This window comes from Prunus dulcis, chromosome 4 (assembly GCF_902201215.1).
Source record: "Prunus dulcis chromosome 4, ALMONDv2, whole genome shotgun sequence".
NCBI classification, from domain to species: Eukaryota; Viridiplantae; Streptophyta; class Magnoliopsida; order Rosales; family Rosaceae; genus Prunus; species Prunus dulcis.
The window spans coordinates 14,257,725-14,277,520 of record NC_047653.1 but is presented as its reverse complement, the minus strand read 5'-3'; the positions used below and the strand labels follow the sequence as shown (position 1 = coordinate 14,277,520).

The 19,796-nt window shown below is 36.8% G+C and overlaps 4 protein-coding genes across 7 annotated transcripts; 2 read left to right on the top strand and 2 right to left on the bottom strand.

The window, feature by feature from the left end:
• Positions 1-5,027: 5,027 nt before the first annotated feature.
• Positions 5,028-9,617, top strand: LOC117626773 (aspartate carbamoyltransferase 1, chloroplastic). Of its 4 annotated transcripts, none has more exons than XM_034358614.1 (6): positions 5,028-5,166; positions 7,103-7,667; positions 7,762-7,901; positions 8,540-8,713; positions 8,901-9,137; positions 9,236-9,617. In XM_034358614.1, exons 2-6 carry the CDS (start codon positions 7,121-7,123, stop codon positions 9,341-9,343), a joined length of 1,206 nt encoding a protein of 401 aa, XP_034214505.1. In that variant the 5' UTR covers positions 5,028-5,166; positions 7,103-7,120; the 3' UTR covers positions 9,344-9,617. The 4 variants fall into 4 exon arrangements, with proteins under 4 accessions (XP_034214505.1, XP_034214504.1, XP_034214503.1 ...); XM_034358613.1 differs by having other exon boundaries at positions 5,028-5,475; XM_034358612.1 differs by lacking the exon at positions 5,028-5,166 and adding an exon at positions 5,850-6,268.
• A 31-nt stretch (positions 9,618-9,648) lies between these two features.
• LOC117626772 (adenylyltransferase and sulfurtransferase MOCS3) lies at positions 9,649-14,074 on the bottom strand. Its single transcript, XM_034358610.1, has 11 exons — positions 13,705-14,074; positions 13,249-13,341; positions 13,069-13,124; positions 12,768-12,832; positions 12,537-12,611; positions 12,323-12,401; positions 11,588-11,626; positions 11,341-11,449; positions 10,954-11,072; positions 10,383-10,499; positions 9,649-10,218 (listed from the first exon to the last, which is right to left on the bottom strand). The coding sequence occupies exons 1-11, from the start codon at positions 13,967-13,969 to the stop codon at positions 9,826-9,828; spliced, it is 1,410 nt and encodes a 469-aa protein (XP_034214501.1). The 5' UTR covers positions 13,970-14,074; the 3' UTR covers positions 9,649-9,825.
• A 91-nt stretch (positions 14,075-14,165) lies between these two features.
• On the top strand, positions 14,166-17,699 carry LOC117626775 (RNA-binding protein 48). The gene is made up of 9 exons (XM_034358615.1): positions 14,166-14,339; positions 15,790-15,974; positions 16,047-16,130; positions 16,233-16,313; positions 16,397-16,536; positions 16,627-16,741; positions 16,848-16,917; positions 17,257-17,319; positions 17,398-17,699. Exons 2-9 carry the CDS (start codon positions 15,913-15,915, stop codon positions 17,473-17,475), a joined length of 693 nt encoding a protein of 230 aa, XP_034214506.1. The 5' UTR covers positions 14,166-14,339; positions 15,790-15,912; the 3' UTR covers positions 17,476-17,699.
• A 281-nt stretch (positions 17,700-17,980) lies between these two features.
• On the bottom strand, positions 17,981-18,857 carry LOC117626771. The gene is made up of 2 exons (XM_034358609.1): positions 18,733-18,857; positions 17,981-18,406 (listed from the first exon to the last, which is right to left on the bottom strand). Exon 2 carries the CDS (start codon positions 18,391-18,393, stop codon positions 18,187-18,189), a length of 207 nt encoding a protein of 68 aa, XP_034214500.1. The 5' UTR covers positions 18,394-18,406; positions 18,733-18,857; the 3' UTR covers positions 17,981-18,186.
• Between the last annotated feature and the right edge of the window lie 939 nt (positions 18,858-19,796).

Below are 19,796 nucleotides of genomic sequence, written 5' to 3'. Positions count from 1 at the left end.
AGCTTTCCTATTTGTTTTTGAAGAAATCAAACGTTACAAGTTTCTTAGAATAAGTTGTTTGGAATATATATCTGTAAAACGAAGTGTAAATAAAAATAAAGTATTTCACATTAAACCATTGCAAGAGGGAAAACGACATTCCCAATTTTTTAAAAGGAAGAATCAACTCTTTGGTATCTGAATGTGTAGTTTAAGGCTTTTTGGTGCATTAAGGTTCAATATGTTACAAATAGGGCCGGTTACGAGATTTTGAGCGCCTTATGTAAAATTTAAACTAGAGCTCTCATATAATCTAATATGAAAATACTATTATAAAAAAAAATAAAAAATTCTATGGCTTAATGTCATAAACCATTTTTTTTATAATTAAAATTCATCATCAATTAGCATATAATAACAATCACAAATCAAATGCATAAATTTTTTAATGTTTTCATTTGATAAAGTTAAATACTAGTATGTTGGGTTAAAAAATAGAGGGTGTTCTTTTAAAAAATAGTACGGCCGCACGGCTATACTCCGTGTTTTTAATTTTTTAAAAATAGACTTGTATTGATACTTGCGCCTAAAAAATAGTACGGCCGAATGGCTATTCTCAGTCTTTCATTTTTAAAAACGTATTGCCGCATGGCTATACTATTTTACACGTGGGCGCCTACTTGCTGTGCAGCTGCTCTATTTTTTTTTAAATAGTAAGTAGTATAGCCGTGCGGCTATACTCGCTGGTTTCCTAATTTTTGTATAAAGTAGTATAGCCGGGCGGCTGTACTGGTTTTTTATATTTATAAATTGTCTTTAATAAATAGTATGGATGAGCGGCTATAGTTTTATATATACATATATATACATTCGTGTTCTATACACGTCTCACATTTTTTTAAAAAGCAAATATACAATAGTCATATTGTACATGTACGTACGTATTTCTAATGTTTTATACATGTATTTTTTACAAAATTTTTAGTAAGACACAAAATTAACGTATTATACAAATAATTCTCACATATTATTGAATAAGAATAACATATGTTATAAAAATTATATTAAAATATCATATAGTGGAAGATTAATATCTACTTTGGATATGTTGAAACTAGCAAATTAATATTTATAGGGTACAAACTAATACAACTAGGAGGGTCCTTTTTTTATTAAATGGCATAATCGTGCTTCTATACCTTTTAAATATAATGTATTTAAATAGTATAGCTGGGGGGCGATACTAGTTATTGACAATCGATAGAGGGTCTTCTTTTTAAAAAAATAGTACAGCCGCACGGCCATTCTCCTTTTTTTAATTTGTTTTATTTAAAATTCTTGTATTGACACCTGGTGCCTAATCGATTGGGGGTCATCTGTTTTTATATTTAAAAAATAGTAAAGCCGTACGGCTATACGCTGTTTTCCCTTTTTAAAAAAGTATAGCCGCACGGCTATACTGTACCCCACCCCAAAAAAATAATCTCGGCCAACCCCTACCCAAATCATCATCATCCCTCTCCAATCCTAAACCCCACCGTGCTGTATGACCACCTCTCTCCCTCTCCTCCTCCTTTGATCCTAGACCCAAAACCCCACCACACTTCCATCGCCAAATATATATATATATATATATATATATATATATATATATGTGTGTGTGTTGTAAAAAAATGGGAGATTCACTATTATACCCAATATGGGGGCCCAAATTATAAAAATACCCTATATAAAATGAACTTTAGAAACACACCCAAAGCCCATTTACAACATAACAAAAAAGCTTTTAACTTCTTATAAATTACAAAACTGCCATCAATTTCTTAAAACAAGCCCAACCCAAAATCTCATAAAAATACCCAAAGCACTCAATAGGGCATCAAAGTAATTTAATAATCAATATTAAATTCAATAAGGCTAGCTATCATTTTTTGGTTTTTTTTTGGATTTGTTTATAGGAATTCAATTGTGTAGGGTTTATTTATAATATTAGTGCTAGAAATGGGTATATCACTAAATATCTCTAAAAAAATTTGGGATAAAAAAATATTTGTCTTATTAATATTTCACGAGAGTGGGTTGGTTTTGAACTTTTGATAGAATAAGAATATATATTTTTCTTCTCAAGGGTGTTTGGATCGGATAGATGAAAATACACATTCTCTCTCTCTCTCTCTCTCTCTCTCTCTCTCTCTCTCTCTCTCTGTCTGTGGTTTTGATAGAAGAAGAATATATATTTTTCTTCTCATGGGTGTTTGGATCGGATAGATGAAAATACACATTCTCTCTCTCTCTCTCTCTCTCTCTCTCTCTCTCTCTCTCTCTCACACACACACACACACACACACACACACACACATTGCGACCATCACCTCCTCACCCATCAAAAGCTTATCAAGACACCCACTGCCTCTCTCTCTTCCCGCAACCTTAGACCTAGCCCCGACACTCATGAAGCCCACCTCTCCACATATGGAGCTAGGGTTCTAATTTGGGGGAGCCTCTAACATGTGGATGGTTTTTCCCCTAAATTTAATGGCAAAATTGATAGACTTTGACGGTATGACTATTTTGATACTCAATAGAGAGTTGAAGGACTATTGAATTGCAAATTTTAGTCGATGGACCAAAATGAAACTAGAGCAAAAGTTAGGAGACTATTTCGGTCAGTAACCCTTGTTTTTATTTCTATGTATGTGATCTATAACCTATCTACCCCTCTTATTTCTTTAGACCAAAAATTGTGCAAAAGTGTGTGCGTTGAAGGGTCCATGGCGTATTGAGAGACCGTCATGAGGACAACGTACGCCAGCGGGCAAAGCAAAATGAAGTTACTACCAGTTTGCTCAATGCTCACGCCATTTGACCCACTCTACTCTAAATCACTTGGAAATTTGATCCTAAAGTGGAGGCTTAAAGTGACTTCCCCAAAACTAAAGCAAAACTCGTTCATATATCACGTAATTGTTTGTTTCTCTCCACACCACCTTCCACCCTCCACAACTCAAAACTTCAAAAACAAAACCATATGCAAGTAAGAAAAGCATGAACTTTACCTGAAGAATCAAGACCCTCCTTAATTAACTAATTAATTCTACAACAAGAAATTAACTAAACTAAAACGCACAATAAACGCCTATATATATAAGGCCCCCTCCTCCCTCTTCTTCTAAGCACTATAATTAATTAAAACGATGCTACTTGCCGAACTTCACTTTTTCTTTGTACTTGTACTATTGCTATACCTTCTTGTGATCATAGTTGAAGGCCTAGGGCATTCAAATACCACTTCTCCATGGCTAAACAAAGTAGCAACGAACTGGCCACGACCACCGCGGCCGGGAGGGTGCCGGCGCCAGCCTTGGATATGTCGTCAGCTAGGAAACCCTCCGACCAGGTGGCGGTGCTGTAAGGACCGTTGCGTCAACATCAGCTCCGATGTTAACAATTGTGGGCTGTGTCGAATTAGATGTCCATTTAGTTGGCAATGTTGTCGTGGTTTTTGCGTGAACACCAATATTAGCCATTTTAATTGTGGGAGGTGTGGAAATAGGTGCCCATTTGGTGTGCTTTGCTTGTATGGCCTGTGTGGCTATGCTCAGCCGACCTTGCCTCCATGGCCTCGCCCTCCATTCCCCTTTCCTCCTAAGCGACCATGGCCTCCACGACCTCAGCCACCCCCAATTATAGAGTAGTAGAGTTGTTAACTTTTGTCGTACGTAATTGTACTGTTATATATGGTTACCTCTTTCTTTCTAGAGTCTTATGTGCCATGATATATGGTTTGGTAGTATTGTGTGCCATGAAATATGGTTCATATTTTCAGGTTCCATGCATGGAAAACCAAAAGAGAAAAGAAAAAGAAACAGAAAAGTGAATGAAAGGGCTCGATCATGTTTTTGTAATGATGCTGCTATGTCATCCATGCAAGTTTATTTGCTTATGTAGCCCTGATTATTCATGTTATATTGATCATCAATTTTGTCTTTAATCTATCCATCGATGTATTATTTTTAGACTAATTTTTTTAGGTCAAACTGGAATAACATTACCAGGGCAAAAAGCCAAAGTTACAAAGCCAGAGTCCAAAGCTAAAGGATAACCGCAACTAGAAAAACAAAGAACAAATACAAAGACTAGAGGAAACACGTGTAGAAGAATACCCAACCAACCGGTGGTGATGGGGTGGACAAGGTAACCCCCTAACCAGATCAACTCGTAGTCATCGCCACCGTCACTGCTGCCATCAAGAAACCAAAGGAGAGAGGAACCATGAAGAGGGATCTGCAGAGAATGGAAGTAGGGAAGCAAGCCACCAATATGCGGAAGCAAGCCACCAATATGCGTCATACTCAAGTGATCCATAAATTGGTCAACAGAGACCATAAAGCTACAGAGCCCATGCGCCGGGGACCGGGGGGGGGGGGAGAACGGGGCTAGGGTTCGAGAGCAGAGAGAATTAATTATTTTTAGACTAATTAATCACCTTGTTTGTGTGGATGATGAATGCTCAATTTGGAGAAATTATAGAGTAGTATTGTAGAGGAAATGTAGTCTTTGCTAATTGCAAGTCAAGTTCACCCGCTCTACCTGTTTAAAAGGTAGGTGTGTGTCTGTGGCATTGGCATGGGTACCAAGTACCAACTTCATAAGTGTTTTGTTATATTTGGTAATTGTAAGTTTACCCTTTCACTCTTTTTTGATAAATTAAGGACTTTTTTTTTTTTTAATACATTTCCTATTGAAAGGGGCGATAGCATATTAAATTCACACACACAATACGGATGCTAGGATTCGAACCCAGAACCTTGTCTGAGGAAATAAATACTCCAAATCATTACACTAGTGGGTCCTTTGCATAAATTAAGGACTTTAACTATATAAAAATGGCCAATTTGATACTTGGCGTCAAATTTTTGGATTTCCATCCAAAATCCCGTTAGAATTATGGGTAAATTCGTAATTTTATTTTAAAAAGAAAAAATAACAAATAACAAATTTAAAAGTTTAAAATTTTAAAAATAACAAATTAAAAGATAAAATAACAAATAAAATCCAGCCCCTCTCCGTGTACGCAACACAGCCGCACGCTCCCGCCTCTTCTCCTCCTCCGGCAAGCGAAAGCCACTACTTGAAGAGCGACTCGACATCGCTTGGATTCGATTTGAGGGCCAAAGGGACACCTCCGTAAGTTGTAACAACTCGGCATCAAACGACGCCGCATCCACCGCGATTTCCATACTCATCTATACACATTTACAGATCACAGAACAATAGATTCATAATTCAAAGCTCCAAGAGCTTTTTATTTTATAAATATTTGTTTCAATCCCTTTTTATGTGATTGGAAAAGGGTGAGATTTAAAGTGGAAGAAACACCAGATCCTTAGGAATTAAAGTGAGAGAAAGGGAGAGAGTTTCAGTACACACATGTTGTTCCGTTTGGGCAATTTGATTCCGTTTTGCATTGGCTGATATCGAATTCAAATTGTCCAGGTTTGGTTAATTCTTGTTTCCACTGAATAAGCGTTTTGGAAAATTTCATGTTTTGGTTGATTTGAATTGACCTATCTTTTTTATTTGAGATCTGGGTTATTGAGCTTTGTGAATTTGGCATTGGGATTTGCTTAATTTGAACTGATAGTGTGGAGAAATTCCCCTCATTGGGTTGTCAATGGTGAAGTTATCTTGAATTGGGGATCTGGGTTCTTTTGATTTTGTCCAGATAGGCTTTTGGGATCTTGAAGTTGAGCAAAATCATCAACAGGAGGCGCATGCAAAGTGGGAGTTGGGGATATGAGAATATGGGTGGGCTGAGAGAATTAGATGAGATGGGTGTGGGGTGTTACAGGCGGAGTAAGTAATTCCATGGATATGGAGGAGGCTGTGTAGGTGGTGGAGATGGGGGGCTGATGTTGTGGCTGGGTTTGGTGGGAGTTTGTGCCACTGAATTTAACGAATATTTGATAGACTTTAATGGTAGGATTATTTTGATATTTAAAAAAAAATTGAAATACTGTTCAAATGAAAAATTTGGTTCGTGGACTAAAATGATACTGGAGTAATAGTTAAAATGATACTGGAGTAATAGTCAAGGGACCTTACTGATCAATAACCCTAAAAACATAAAAGCATCACCTTTCCCTATGCTGAGAGTGAGAGGATAGTCCCGCCTTGGACGACGCACTCAGTTGTGCTGTTTTTTAGTCAAGCTCTTATAAAATCCCCATCTTTCTTCTTTTCCATCAAAGCACAAACTCTCTCTCTCTCTCTCTCCCCTTCAAATCAGGTACATCCTCTGATTTATTGTGCGCATGTGAAGGCTTCAACTTTTTCATGGAAAGCAAGTTTTTTTGTTTTAAATCTTTGCTAGTTGTTTGTTTGTGTTTATGCTGCTGCCCTTTTGGCGTTCTTCCATTGATTTTGAAAGCATAATGTTGATTCTGGCAGACCATTTGTCTGCTCTGTGCTAGCTGCATGGTTACACAGAACGCTAGTTTATATTGGTTTTTTTGCGAATTTGTTGTATTGGTAGGTGGTGCTCTTAGAAAAGATAGGCAATATGCTCTCTGTTTTTTTTGAGGATAATGAAATACTGAATGTGGTTTATGATTTGTGTTGACCTTGTTTTTGTAGAAGATTTAAGGATATCCAAGATTTAAAGATCCTTGTGGCTGCTGTTTTTACAGTTTAAATGTTTTTTTTAATGTCTCTTGCTTAATGTCAAATGCTGATGTTAGGTTGATTCTTTGAAGCAATTCTCCACGGCCTAACCTTTTAATCCTAATGCATTTTCTGGGTTCGGTTTCTGATAGAACTATGTGTGAAACTGAAATGTCATTTACGAATTCGACGGGAATTCTGAAATAAAAACTTGAGCTTGTTTATTATCTTTGCCTTTATCCTGTAACTGGCCACAAGCAGAACATACCAGCTTAATGGACAAAGAAGATCTTTATGGGTTTGGGTTGTGTTTTTCCTATTCAAATTTCTTCTCATGTGAATAATTGGATTTCTTTTTTTCTTTTCTGCTCATTAGATTATCTGCGAATTCTTAATTTCGATTTTATTTTATGTTATTTTATCATGCAATTAATTTTCTTGTTTTTATCCTGTTCATCAGAGGCTTGAAATTGCTGAGATGGCAGCTTCATCATCACTATTTTCAACTTCATTCCAAGGGGTCATGTCGTTTCAAAATACAAATTTGTGCTACAAAGAGTTCAATTGCAGATATTCAAACTTTATCCGTAAACAATCCAGTCACTCCAACTCAAAGTACCTGACACATTCACCGTTGTTTCCCAATGAGAGATCATCAGAATTTGGACAAAATGATAAATTCTCACAAAAGAATGGGTTTTTGTGCCGGACATTGAAGATTGAAAATTTACCTTCCTTTTCAGTGGGGAACAAATTTCAACTTACTGATGTGATTGAATCTCAACAATTTGATAGAGATCTTCTCAGTGCTATATTTGAGGTTGCACGAGATATGGAGAAGATTGAAAAGAATTCACCAGGAAGCCAAATTCTTAAGGGTTATCTTATGGCTACTCTCTTCTATGAACCCTCCACAAGAACTAGGCTTTCCTTTGAATCTGCAATGAGACGGTTAGGTGGGGAAGTCTTAACAACTGAAAATGCAAGGGAGTTCTCGTCAGCAGCTAAAGGAGAAACACTTGAAGGTAGGCTCTTTCATTTATTTATTTATCTATCAGGTTTCTAGAGATGGTTCTGCTACAATTTGGTTGTAATATAATATGGGCACTTGATTTCCAGATACTATAAGAACTGTTGAGGGTTACTCTGATATTATTGTGATGCGGCACTTTGAGAGTGGTGCAGCCAAAAGGGCGGCAGCAACTGCTGGCATTCCTGTAATCAATGCAGGAGATGGTCCTGGACAACATCCAACTCAGGTATGGAGAAATTTTAATGCATCACAAATTAACTGAGGAAGAGTGAACTTTAATGTTGCATGTCATGTAGAAATCCCTTTTTAAAGCCATGAACTTGATGAGAATTGAAAAGAAAGATCAAGTTTTTTACAAAAATAAAAGCAAAGAACCAAAAATTACAACCCTTCATTTATAATTGTGCAGTTCTAGATGTTTGTCACATGAGCATTATCCCGTACAAGAGAACTTGCAGCATTGTTTTCATTTTCCTTTTTTGGTTACAATGGAAGGGATGGAACATCCCCACCCACCCTCACCACTTGGGATAATCTATAGGGGAATAGGTAGTTTAATTTATCGAAATTGTGTTAGAAGGTGGAATATCCTAATAAAATAAAGATTTGCGGTGTATAAGAGGGACAATTTTGGTATAAGAAAATGTGTTGGTACGAAAGGAATCCCCATTCTACGATATGGTAAGTAGTAGTGATTACCATGTCAATTACAGATGTGGTTGGTAGCATTATGATCGTATCGCATCACATCACATCTCAGATCTAAGGCATGCTGCTAGCATGGGTCTTGTTATTTTCAGTATTTTTATTTGGTTGTAATAAATTCTTTAACCTGTTGAATTTAAGCTTTGCTTGCGTCCACAGGCTCTTTTAGATGTCTATACCATTGAAAGAGAGATAGGAAAATTGGATGGCATTAAAGTTGCACTTGTTGGAGATCTTGCTAATGGAAGGACAGTGCGCTCACTTGCATACTTGCTCGCCAGGTATAAGGATGTGAAGATTTACTTTGTCTCTCCTGATGTGGTGAAAATGAAGGTAAATTTCAAACAAGGTTTTACATTATTTTGCCTCTTTTCCTTGTGTTCTTTATAAGAACTAGTTGGGAAAATGCTTTGATCACATTTTTCGGTTTTGCTGATTTCACGTAATTATGGTAATTGTGGAAGTGTGTCGAGGGATCTAGGAGATTGGAGTCTCATCTTTCATATATTTCCTTTTCCAGGATGATATAAAAGATTATTTGACGTCAAGGAAAATTGAATGGGAAGAAAGTAGTGACTTAATGGAAGTTGCTTCTAAGTGTGATGTTGTCTATCAAACTCGCATTCAACGTGAACGATTTGGAGAGAGAATTGACCTCTATGAAGAAGCTCGAGGGAAGTACATTGTGGATAGTCATGTGTTAGAGGTGATGCAGAAGCATGCTGTGGTCATGCATCCGCTGCCTAGACTTGACGAGGTAAGCATGTGATTATGAAATGATTTTGCTCCCCTTAACAGATCTCATGTTTATTGATTCAATTGTTTGTTAACTTCTCTTCTCTGAATGTAATGCAGATTACTGTTGATGTTGATGGGGACCCGAGAGCTGCCTATTTCAGACAAGCAAAGAATGGCCTCTATATTAGGATGGCCCTCTTGAAACTCCTACTTGTAGGATGGTGAGGGATGCCTTTAGCTTTTTAGTCTTCAAGTTTTGATTCAACTGAATAGGAAAAATATCTTCAAGTTTTGGCACGCACTTTTCTTCCTTCGTTATTTCGAACAAGAGTTCAAAGACAAGCGGCTTAACAACGAAGTTTGGTTTCTTTTGATTAACTTTTCGATAGTTCATTTTAAGCTTCCATTAGGTCGTGATTGTAAACACAAAAATTTAAACAGATTCCATCAAAGGCAGTGGAATTATTGATTACCAGAATGTAAAGCATGCATGTTTGTATGGAACGAGAGCAGCACAAACTGTCGACTGATGATAAAACGGCCTTTCTTAAAAGGAATAACATCTTCAATAGAATTACCTCTTTTTTGTATACGTACATGAAAACGCAATACTAATGCCCGTAATAAATAGATTGTAACTTACGACGTATACAGTTCACTCAGACAGAAAGGTATACAGTACGCACCAGTGTCAAAACTAGCTCCTGCTAATATGTAGGGACGTTTGGATCCACATCATGGGCCCAACCTTCCAGTCCCCCAATGATGTCTCTGGCCGACGTGAAACCCATCTTGTGGAGAAACTGAACAGCCCTCTGAGAATCATTACCCCTTCTGCATATTACATATAATCGCCCACCTGAACCAGAGTCAGTACCTTGATGCTCTTCCTTTTCCTTTAGGGCTGAAGAGATTTCAGGCAACCGAGACTCCAAACTCGGGAGCGGGATGTTTAAGGAATTGGGCAGAGAAACAATTTTGAAGTGATGTTCCGGACGAACATCGATCAACACATGTGCTTCCCCGCTCACAAGTTTCTCCTTGTACTCTTTAGTATTTATTCTGGAGTCTGCCTGAAGTAGCTTTAACTTCAAAGGTAACTGCATTGATTGGAAAGCCAGATTGTTACCAGGAAAGCAAATACTCGTCCTATTTACTTGTTGAAAAAAAAAAAAAAATTTAATAAAGTGTCCAATTATACATGTAACAATCAGATACTATGAAATCCTATTAAAGCAAAAATTATGAGACACAAGATATATACCGGAGTCAGTGGAGACTGAGTGAACTTCTCATAATCAAATTCCTGAAACTGCTGCTTAGAGAATGGTGCATTTTCACCACAAGCTACGCATTGCAATGACCTTCCCCGAATCTTAACCTGCAATGAAAGAACAAATTTTTTAAACTGCACACCAACAGAACAATGCTGAATCTAATAAACGTGAAATGTTGCTCTAACATTAATTATTCATTCTCAGTTCTGAAAGAAATAAGAGGTCCAGGGTAGTGGGATGATGCCTAACTCCTTATTTTGAGGGAGATTCAACTTGTAAGGGAAAGGGCAATCAAATCTCTAAAGAATGGAGTGGTGTTTAGGGCAAGGGGAGGATCCTGGTTGTGTAGGTGGGCCACTGGACCAAAAGCCTAAATAAAGAACATACTGAGGCCACTTAGAGGAGGAAGAAAGTGAACTTCATGTCTGTGCAAAGCCGGTCTGGTTTCAATAATTCTTATTCTAAGAATTCATAATATCAAAGCAAACTTCAGTCTAAGAATCACAGCTGGAAGTAATGTCAGCTACTGGATTTCAATGGTATCAAGATGAAGCATACAATTCTTATCCGTCCTGACAATGCATCAAATAAAAGCATCCTTTCTGAGAGTGCTTCACCAATTTCACTTGCAATCTTAATAGCTTCTAGGGCTTGGAGACAGCCGATAACACCGGGAACTGAAAATAATTAAGTAGAAGTAAGAAACATGGAGTGATTTCCCACGCAAGGAATTAAAACTAAGGGACATATTCTAAAATCAAACAAGAAATAAATGGTGAAACTTCTAATTACATAATTTTCCTCCTAAACTACTATGCAAGTCATCAAGCTATTATGTCTCTGTAAAATTTTTCATTTTGGGCTGCAGCAGACTGGGAATATTAATAGGTAGTTTTGCAGCAGTTATATTCCATAACCTTTGAATGAAAACAAGTATTGACTTACCTACGCCTAGGACGCCACTGTCAGAACATCTTTGACATGCTGTTGCAGGCGGTGGAGTTGGAAATAGGCAACGATAGCATGGGCCGTCATTGTAATTGAAAACTGTGAGCTACACAAATATATTTGGAGTAAATACTTGGAATCTTTAACATGATAAAATGCTGAAAAGGATAATTTCTACCACGTCATATATGGAAAATCATATGATTCAAGATCTAAGGACCCAAAAAGTTTCTACACAATGTACCTGCCCTTCCAATCCCACGGCAGCACCAGATACAAGAGGCTGCAAGAATACACATAGGACCAATTAGTACTTAAGTGGAGAAAATGAGTAAAATGGAAGGAAAATATTTTGTTTCAAGTAATAACAACACAATAACAGTATTCATTAAAAAAAACAATACTTATACATGCAAATACATTTATACAAAGCTATGATATGGTAACAATCATAAATACCCAAGGCACCCTTGGGCATCATATATTGAAGTCACGAACTCAAGAAATGTTTTCTTTCATGTTATAACAATACAAGAACAGCCTATAAATTTATACAAACATATATACTACATATATCAAAACTATGATATGGTAACATTTTAAATGCCCAAGACCACCCTGGGAACCACATATTGAAGTCACAAACTCAAACACAATACAATACACTTATTATTATTTCACTTGAATGTAATGTGGATTTGTCATTATAGTCATAATGACTAAGAGCTATTACAGCTGCAACTCAGTCAATTCTATTTTTCCTTTCCTGTCTTTTTTCCCCTCATTAAACTTTTATGGGAGCAAGGGGAACATAAATGTGAGTTCTTCCACTTCAGGAATCTTAAACATGCATCCTTCCCATGTGCAATGGATGTCATCTAAAGTAGAAAATGGATTAATTCATTTACCCAAACCAAATAGGTAAAGAAAAAGATAACACATAGAACATTTGTATGATCATCACGAGGAGCCAATTTACCTTCCCTAACACCACACAACAATCGCTAATCATGTAACGGCTAGGAGCATTGTCTGTTGCATCTACTATTATATCATATCTTAGAGATGTCAACAGTTAAGAATGACACAATGTTTCAACAATTTTGGACCCCAAAAAAAAAAAAATTGAAACTATATCTTCAGATTACGATAAAGGGAAATATAATTAAATAATTGCAAAATTTCAAGGATACTTGCTCAAGATTTCTAAAGCATTGGATGTACGTAAAGGTTCTTGGTATTCCACAACCTGAATAGTGGAGTTAATCCTGGGAGACAAATCCACATATTAGAAAGAACCAAAATAAATACACTAAAACAGAAAATTCTCACAGATATCAAAGGTCAGTATATCATATGCAATACAACTCCAATATAATTCCTATTTTTAAACACAGAGAAATAATACGAAAAGAGAAACGTACGAACGACAAGCAGTAGCAGCAGATCTCACTTTTGGCTGACCAATAAAACCTTCAGTGTGGATAATCTAAATTCAATAGGCAATAGAAAAAGTTAGTTAATTCAAAGTTAACAGATATCCACATACTTTCACACACACAAGCACACCACAACAAAACACACTGTGATCTGTGCATTGTAATAGTAATTTTAACTTAGTCTTACCAATCAGCATTGCTATGAAAACCATGAATTGTGTACATAACAACAGTAAAAGTCAAACAATATGAGAATAATAGTAGGAGCACATTTTCTAACTTGTACCTGCCTGTGCATATTATTGAGCTCAACCACATCATGATCAACAATCCCCAAGCGGCCTAAAGATGCAATCCCATACAAATATTGAGTTCCCAAAATCTCAGTTCCATGGTATCAAATTATTATAAATACCATATTCTTATAATAGGCATTATCAAAATCCCAATTAGGTGGAAACATTACCAACACCACAAGCTGCAAGATATAGCAGAGCAGGCGAGCCCAACCCTCCGGCTCCGACCACCAAAACCGACGACTTTAACAACTTTGATTGCCCTAATCCAACAAAAACATGAAATTTCAATTATAAATGACATAAAATACCAGCAATTACAAAAGAAACAAAACCAGTTTATATTTCAAATGTATGTTATATGAATTACAACGCTCAATCATAATTCTTGCATTCCAATAACTCCAATTTTATTTACTGCACAAGAAAATAAGTCTTTTTTTTATTACTAAAGACTAAAAAGATATCATTCATTAATTTCTATTAGAAGTGAGCTATTGTCAACGATTCTAGACCCCAATTTTATATATATATAAAAGGGTTAAACTTTGTACTATACAAGCATACGTACATACATATGCATGCATACATAATATACATACAAACACAGACTTCTATAATTATACCTTGGACTCCGAAGGCAGGGAGCAAGAGGTGGCGACTGTAGCGGTAAATCATCTGAGGTGACAAATCGTGACCGTAACCCGAATCAACTGACGGGATTACAGGAGGACAAGAACCATTTGGAACGGTGGCGTTTGGATGCTGCAGGTTAATCTCTTGGAGCTGAGCTTCGAGGGCTGAGATTTGGCGCTCTATTTCGGTCTTAGTGGACTTCAAGGTTTCGAGTTGGAGAAGAATCCTAGAAGCTTCTCCACAGTCGGGATCCATGGATTTGCAGAGAGTGAGCTGACCTGAGCTGAGCTTGAGGTTTTTTTTTTTTTTTTTTTGGTCAATTGAGCTTGAGGTTTAGAGAAACCCTAACTGAAGAAACGATCGCGGCAGCGCGCGAGGATCTGGTGTTTTGTCGATGCTTCACTAACGAGGGGTAGTTTTGTCATTTCCTTGGGTCAAAACCGTAGTGTTGACGTAGCCTTCATCTCTCGCTCTCTGTTCTTCACACCAAACCGAAAACTTCTGCAACGAAACGCTGTCGTTCTTTAGATGCAAACCGAACCGAAGGGTACGAAGCTTAATGCTTAAGGGGCACTAAGCCTGGTCTTTATGCAATTATGCAAATTCAACACAGAGAGCTAAATAGGTGAGTTTCTCTTCTTAATTTCCAGTCCATATGCAAGAAACAAAGGAATTTAATTTGGTTTCAAGTGAATTCGGATTGATAATTACAAGCGCATGGTTTGTTAAATTTACGTTAATTTGGTTTTATAAGTTTTGCATGTGAGTTTCTCCATTGCCAGATAAAAATCATGAATTATTCTGTTAAATAGACATCCTGCGTTTTAAAAGCAGTTGGAGCTTGCCAATTAGATGTTTGTGAAAATTCCTCTTAGAGTTAGAAACTAAGGATATCAAAAAGTCTGAAGAGAGGAGTGAGCTACACATGAAATCTGAATGTGGGGTATTTTTGTATGCATATACATGTGTGTTAAACTTGACATGACAGCTGAATATGCCTCGTTCTGATTTTTAAGATCAAACAAGCAAGCACAATTTATCAAGAATCAAGTTTTGGATAACTGGACACCACCTTTGCTTTTCCAATCACAAGACACCGCCTTCAATTTGAGATATGAAAATTTCGTGCCTGGAAACTTGTTTTCTGGTTTTACAAATTATCTGTTGATTAATTCTCTCCTTACAATTTTTTTGTGGTTATAGTAGTGTAGTCATGTTGTGTTTTGCTTTGAAAGTTGTGGTTCGCAAAATAAAAAATGAAATTTCTGTTGGAATGTTTGATGACTGGGGGTTTCTTTTGATTATTTAGTCAATCTACCCCTCATGGTCATTTTCTAACTATGGTGAACTGGAGTCTTCAGTATTGTTTTGGAAATTGGAACTGCTTTTACTCAAAAACATTTTGAAATGCATTTTAGTGATTTTTTGAAGTTAAACCAGTGTGTGAAAAGGAAACTTGCATTTTCCAGCAGAACAATGAGTTTGTGACCTGGATGTATTGGAGTTTTTTTTCTGAAATTCTTGCTGTATTTTGATAGGTGAGAACAGTTGTTCTAAGCTTTAATTGGCATTAGGGTTTCTTGAAAAAATACAGAAACGTTAGGATTTTACCTCAACATATTTGATCAAGTTGGAATCATGGGACGAATAAATGGTATATCATCTGTTACAAACCATATCACTGCGGGCACTGGGAGAAATTTTATATGCTTAGTTTTCTATCCACATGAGCTGCTGCAAGTGCTCTCTTATCACTTCCTAAAGAATATCAAATGGACCATTTCTAAATTGCTTAACTAGGCATCTATACTGGGAGAGTTGTTGCTCTGTGCAAGAAAAACCAGTCTTTGATTTCAGAGAGAGCAAAGCAAATGGTTTCTTGACTACCTAATTGAAAATCTTAGGTTTCAAAGGTTGAATTAAAACTTAAGTGGGCTAGCCATCTCCAAGTTTACAAGTATACTTGTCCGTTTGGCATATTGGCAACAGCTTGTTTGGGTGAGTTGTGTGTATGTGCGTCTTTATGTTTGTGAAAGTAATACAATAATTTTTGTTTTGTTTTGTTTGCGGACCAGAAAAATGTTTGAGGAGCAGAATCAACAATAATACACAGAGGCACCGTAATCGCAGCCTCTGTTCCTTCAATTCATAGACACGAGTATTTGGTAGTTACTCTCTTCGGGTTTTGTTGGAACACAATGCCTCGATACAAGGATGAACCTACTGCAATTCGCGTTTACACAGTCTGCGACGAATCAAGGTCTCTTTATCGGTGCTTATTTCTGTTTTGTTTTCAACATTTTATGCTTTATTTATATTTATTTTGTGGCAGGTATTTGATTGTGAGGAATGTTCCAGCTTTGGGATGCAGTGCTGAGCTGTTAAAATTGTTTGCGTCCTACGGAGAAGTAGAAGAGTACTTTACTTTCCTTTGTTGGTCTAGATTTTATTTTTCAATAATCCAACTGCAAACTGTTATCCTAAAATCATTGTAACTATGGTTGTTTACCATATTCAGTTGTAAACCAATGGATGAAGAAGATTGTGAGCCATTCACTGATGTTTATTGGATAAAGTTTCGTCTGGTCAGCAATGCCAGGTGATTATATCATATGCTTAACTGGTTAATAAATAATAAAGCATAGAGCTAAGTACCAGACCATATTGGTTTTGACATTTTAGGTTTGCAAAGAGGAAATTGGATGAGTATGTTTTCCTAGGGAATCGACTTAAGGTTTCATATGCTCCTGAATTTGAGAGCCTTGCCGAAACAAAGGACAAGCTGGAAGGCAGGACAAGAGAAGTTCTAGGGCGATTGAACCGTAAGTTCATTTGTATAGTGATGCGATCCATTGGTTTAAACTTACTAAATCTCTCAGAAATATGATTTATTTACTTATTTATGATATCAGCTGGAAGATCTAAGGGGTCTACAGCTAATAAATCACCTGCGTTGACTGACTCTTCTTTTGGTGCAATTCCTTCTCATCCTAACTGCATTCCCCAACTTGTAAACTCTAGTCGGAGGTACTTCGCTCTTTAAATTCACCAACTCCTAGTATTCTCTAAATTTCTTTTTTTTATTTGAACATTTGAAACTTGGTATGCTGGATTCCATTTCCTTTCTGTTTAGGGACTCCGGAGAATCACAACTTACTTCGCATGTTAACAATCCTCCTCTTTCAAGGATTTCCTCTGACAAGGTTTGTTATTGTTTTCAAATGTTAATACCTCTTATGCTATTTTCGTAATGGGTTTGTCTTCTGCCACAATTGTGACTAGTCGCTTTTTTATATATTATAATATATAATAACGTAGCCTGTATTTTCTATTGGCATTTGCCATTTGGGGACCTGGGTTGGTCTGGTCAAAATTAAGGCTAATTTAAGTCCAAAGCATGTGTTTATTAATTGGTTTTTCATTTCTAGATTAAGGGGGGTTTTGGATGCTGTATGGTCGATTGGTCCACATTAATTTTTGTGAAGTTGCTTGTTAATTGCCTACTAACATTTGATCCTCTTGTGCTTAATTGAATCTTCAAGGAGTATTTTGCTTCCCAATCAATGAATCAGACCGTCCAGATGGTGAGGGAGAAGCTCAATAAGGTGATAACCTCTCAATAGCACGTATTTTTTTCATAGAGCTTCCAGGGTCTCTTATACATTTTTTCTCTTCTCTACCAGATTCAATCAAGTAGTGAGTACCTGCAAGATGGACATGCATCCAAGAAACCGCGGGTGGACAATAGGAGGAGAATCTGAAGATTATTTTTCAGAGATGAAGCAATCCTGGCGGGTCTAGAAGTTATATTTTGGGTCTCACTTCGGCTGTAATTAAATTTTTGAGAAATTTTTCTGAAGGACAGTCATACCACGGAATCATACTGGCGTGGTACGACCCCCCACGCAAAGAATGTAAGACAGACCCACACAAGTTCTCTTGATTTACATGAATACACCGTTAATTGCCATGTAAACTACACTAAGTAGCGTGTTTAGTTAGATAATAGTGTAAATGCTACTTCTTTTGTAAGGAAAAATCCCTCCAAACATCAAGAATTCTACAAAACGCAAATGGAATTCTACATCCAAATTTCAAAGGTGTAGAGATTAAAACTAAAGAATCTCAATCGAAGCATTTGTGAGATCCTTGGTAGGCTTCTTAGTTCTCTTTAGTTAATGTTGGCTTCGACCACTTCTAAGTGGCATCACAATAATGAGTTTTGTGGAATTGTAGAAGCAAAGTAACAAAGAGTGGCAAGAAATCTAACTCCAGAACCAGATCAATAATACTCCCAAGAAAAATATCAACTGTGGTTAGCATAAGAACCATGATCAGAACAGAAAGTTAAACAAAACCTAGAGCAGCAACAAGTGCTTAAAAGTTCACAAAACAAGTTCATATTTATTCTAAAACAAAGGTACCTAAGAATTCAAACACTTTGAAATCTGAAATCCACACCAAAGTGACAATCAAGGTTCCTCTTTCGGGGCAGCAGTCTTCTCGTAACGTTGCCTGAACTTGGCAACCTGCCCGAGGTTCTCTGTCATTTGCCGTTTCGCCTTCAAGTGGTAGACCTTACCAACATGGTGGATTTTGGTCATCATAACGTGCATCAATCTGCCACTCTGGGTCACATAAGATATCCATTGCATCTGAGGGTGCAACCCTTTCTTCATCTCCTCAGATAATCTGCAATTTGAAAGCATCACTTCTCAGTTATCCAAAGATCACCTTTTACAAATTCACAGCCCAATAGTATCCAAAAATCAAATGCAATTGTGGAGGAACCGCTCTCCTTAACAACTAAAACTTGAAAACACAAAACATTTGTCAGAGTAATAGCCGTCACTTCATGTAAGCATTTCATCGAACACCTGGTATTCATTTTCACTTCAAGCCCCAAATTTTATTACTTGGGTTCCCTTTGAATATTTATATATAGGGTTGGAGCATAAACGTAAACATAAAAACAATGAGAAAGCTAAGAGCAGGTAGAGTGGAGGGGAGACACTTACAAGGGATTGAAGCAAAGCCGATGAAACAATGAGAGCTTCCAAATGGATCTTCTTGTCTGATTCTAGCCACCCTTCTTCTCAAAGTCTCAAGCATCAGAACTTGGATTTTGCAGCTTCAGAGCGCAAATTTTCCCCGACCCACCTTACAAATATGGGCCTGCACTTAAGTTTGGGCCTCAATTAACCCATCTGTTCATGTTGCCAGAATCTCTGGTCAGAGGCCTGTTTGTGTATGGTCGTTTTCTGGGTCTTTGACCAGTTCTCGTCCCATATAAATAAAAATAAAAAGGGAAAATAACAATTTCTGTCTTCTAATTTGACCTTTTATTTTTTATTTTTTTTTTATCAAAGAAAGATAACTTCATTGAAACAACAATGTCAGAATACAAAAAAATAAAAACTGAACTTCAGTGATGCAACAAGTGTGGCCTCATTAAAACTTTGCTGATAAATTACTCAAATGGTCCTCAAATTTATACCTGATTTACATTTTGGTCCCTCAATTAAAATATTCGTTCAAATGGTCCATTAACTCTATATTATTCACTCCAGTGGTCCTACCGTCTAATTTTCTGTTAGCTTAACCTAATTTTAGGGTAAATAATGACCAATTTGCCCTCATATTTAATAGAAATATTGACAGAATGTAACGGTAAGACCAATGGAGCAATTAATACATAGTTGATGGACTATTTGAATGAATAATTTAATTGATGGACCAAAATGTAAATCGAGTATAAGTTTGAGGACCATTTGAGTATTTAAAAACCCGGAAACGAAGGAATGACCTTTTATTTTATTATTGTTCAAATAGTTTTATTTTAAGACAAAGTTGAGACAAGCTTGAGCTCGTTCTAAAACGAGATGACTCCAAGATTAGGCTTGTAAAATAGCCAATATCCGAGATTAGGCTTTTAAAAATAGCCCAAATCCGACATTAGGCTTGTAAAAATAGCCCAAAGTCCGATGGGCTAGCTTGAATACCTTATTTTTGGGGCAATGAGCAAACTTGAGCACTTGGTAACGCAGCTTGGCTCCGCTCATTTACACCTCTCAAATATAGT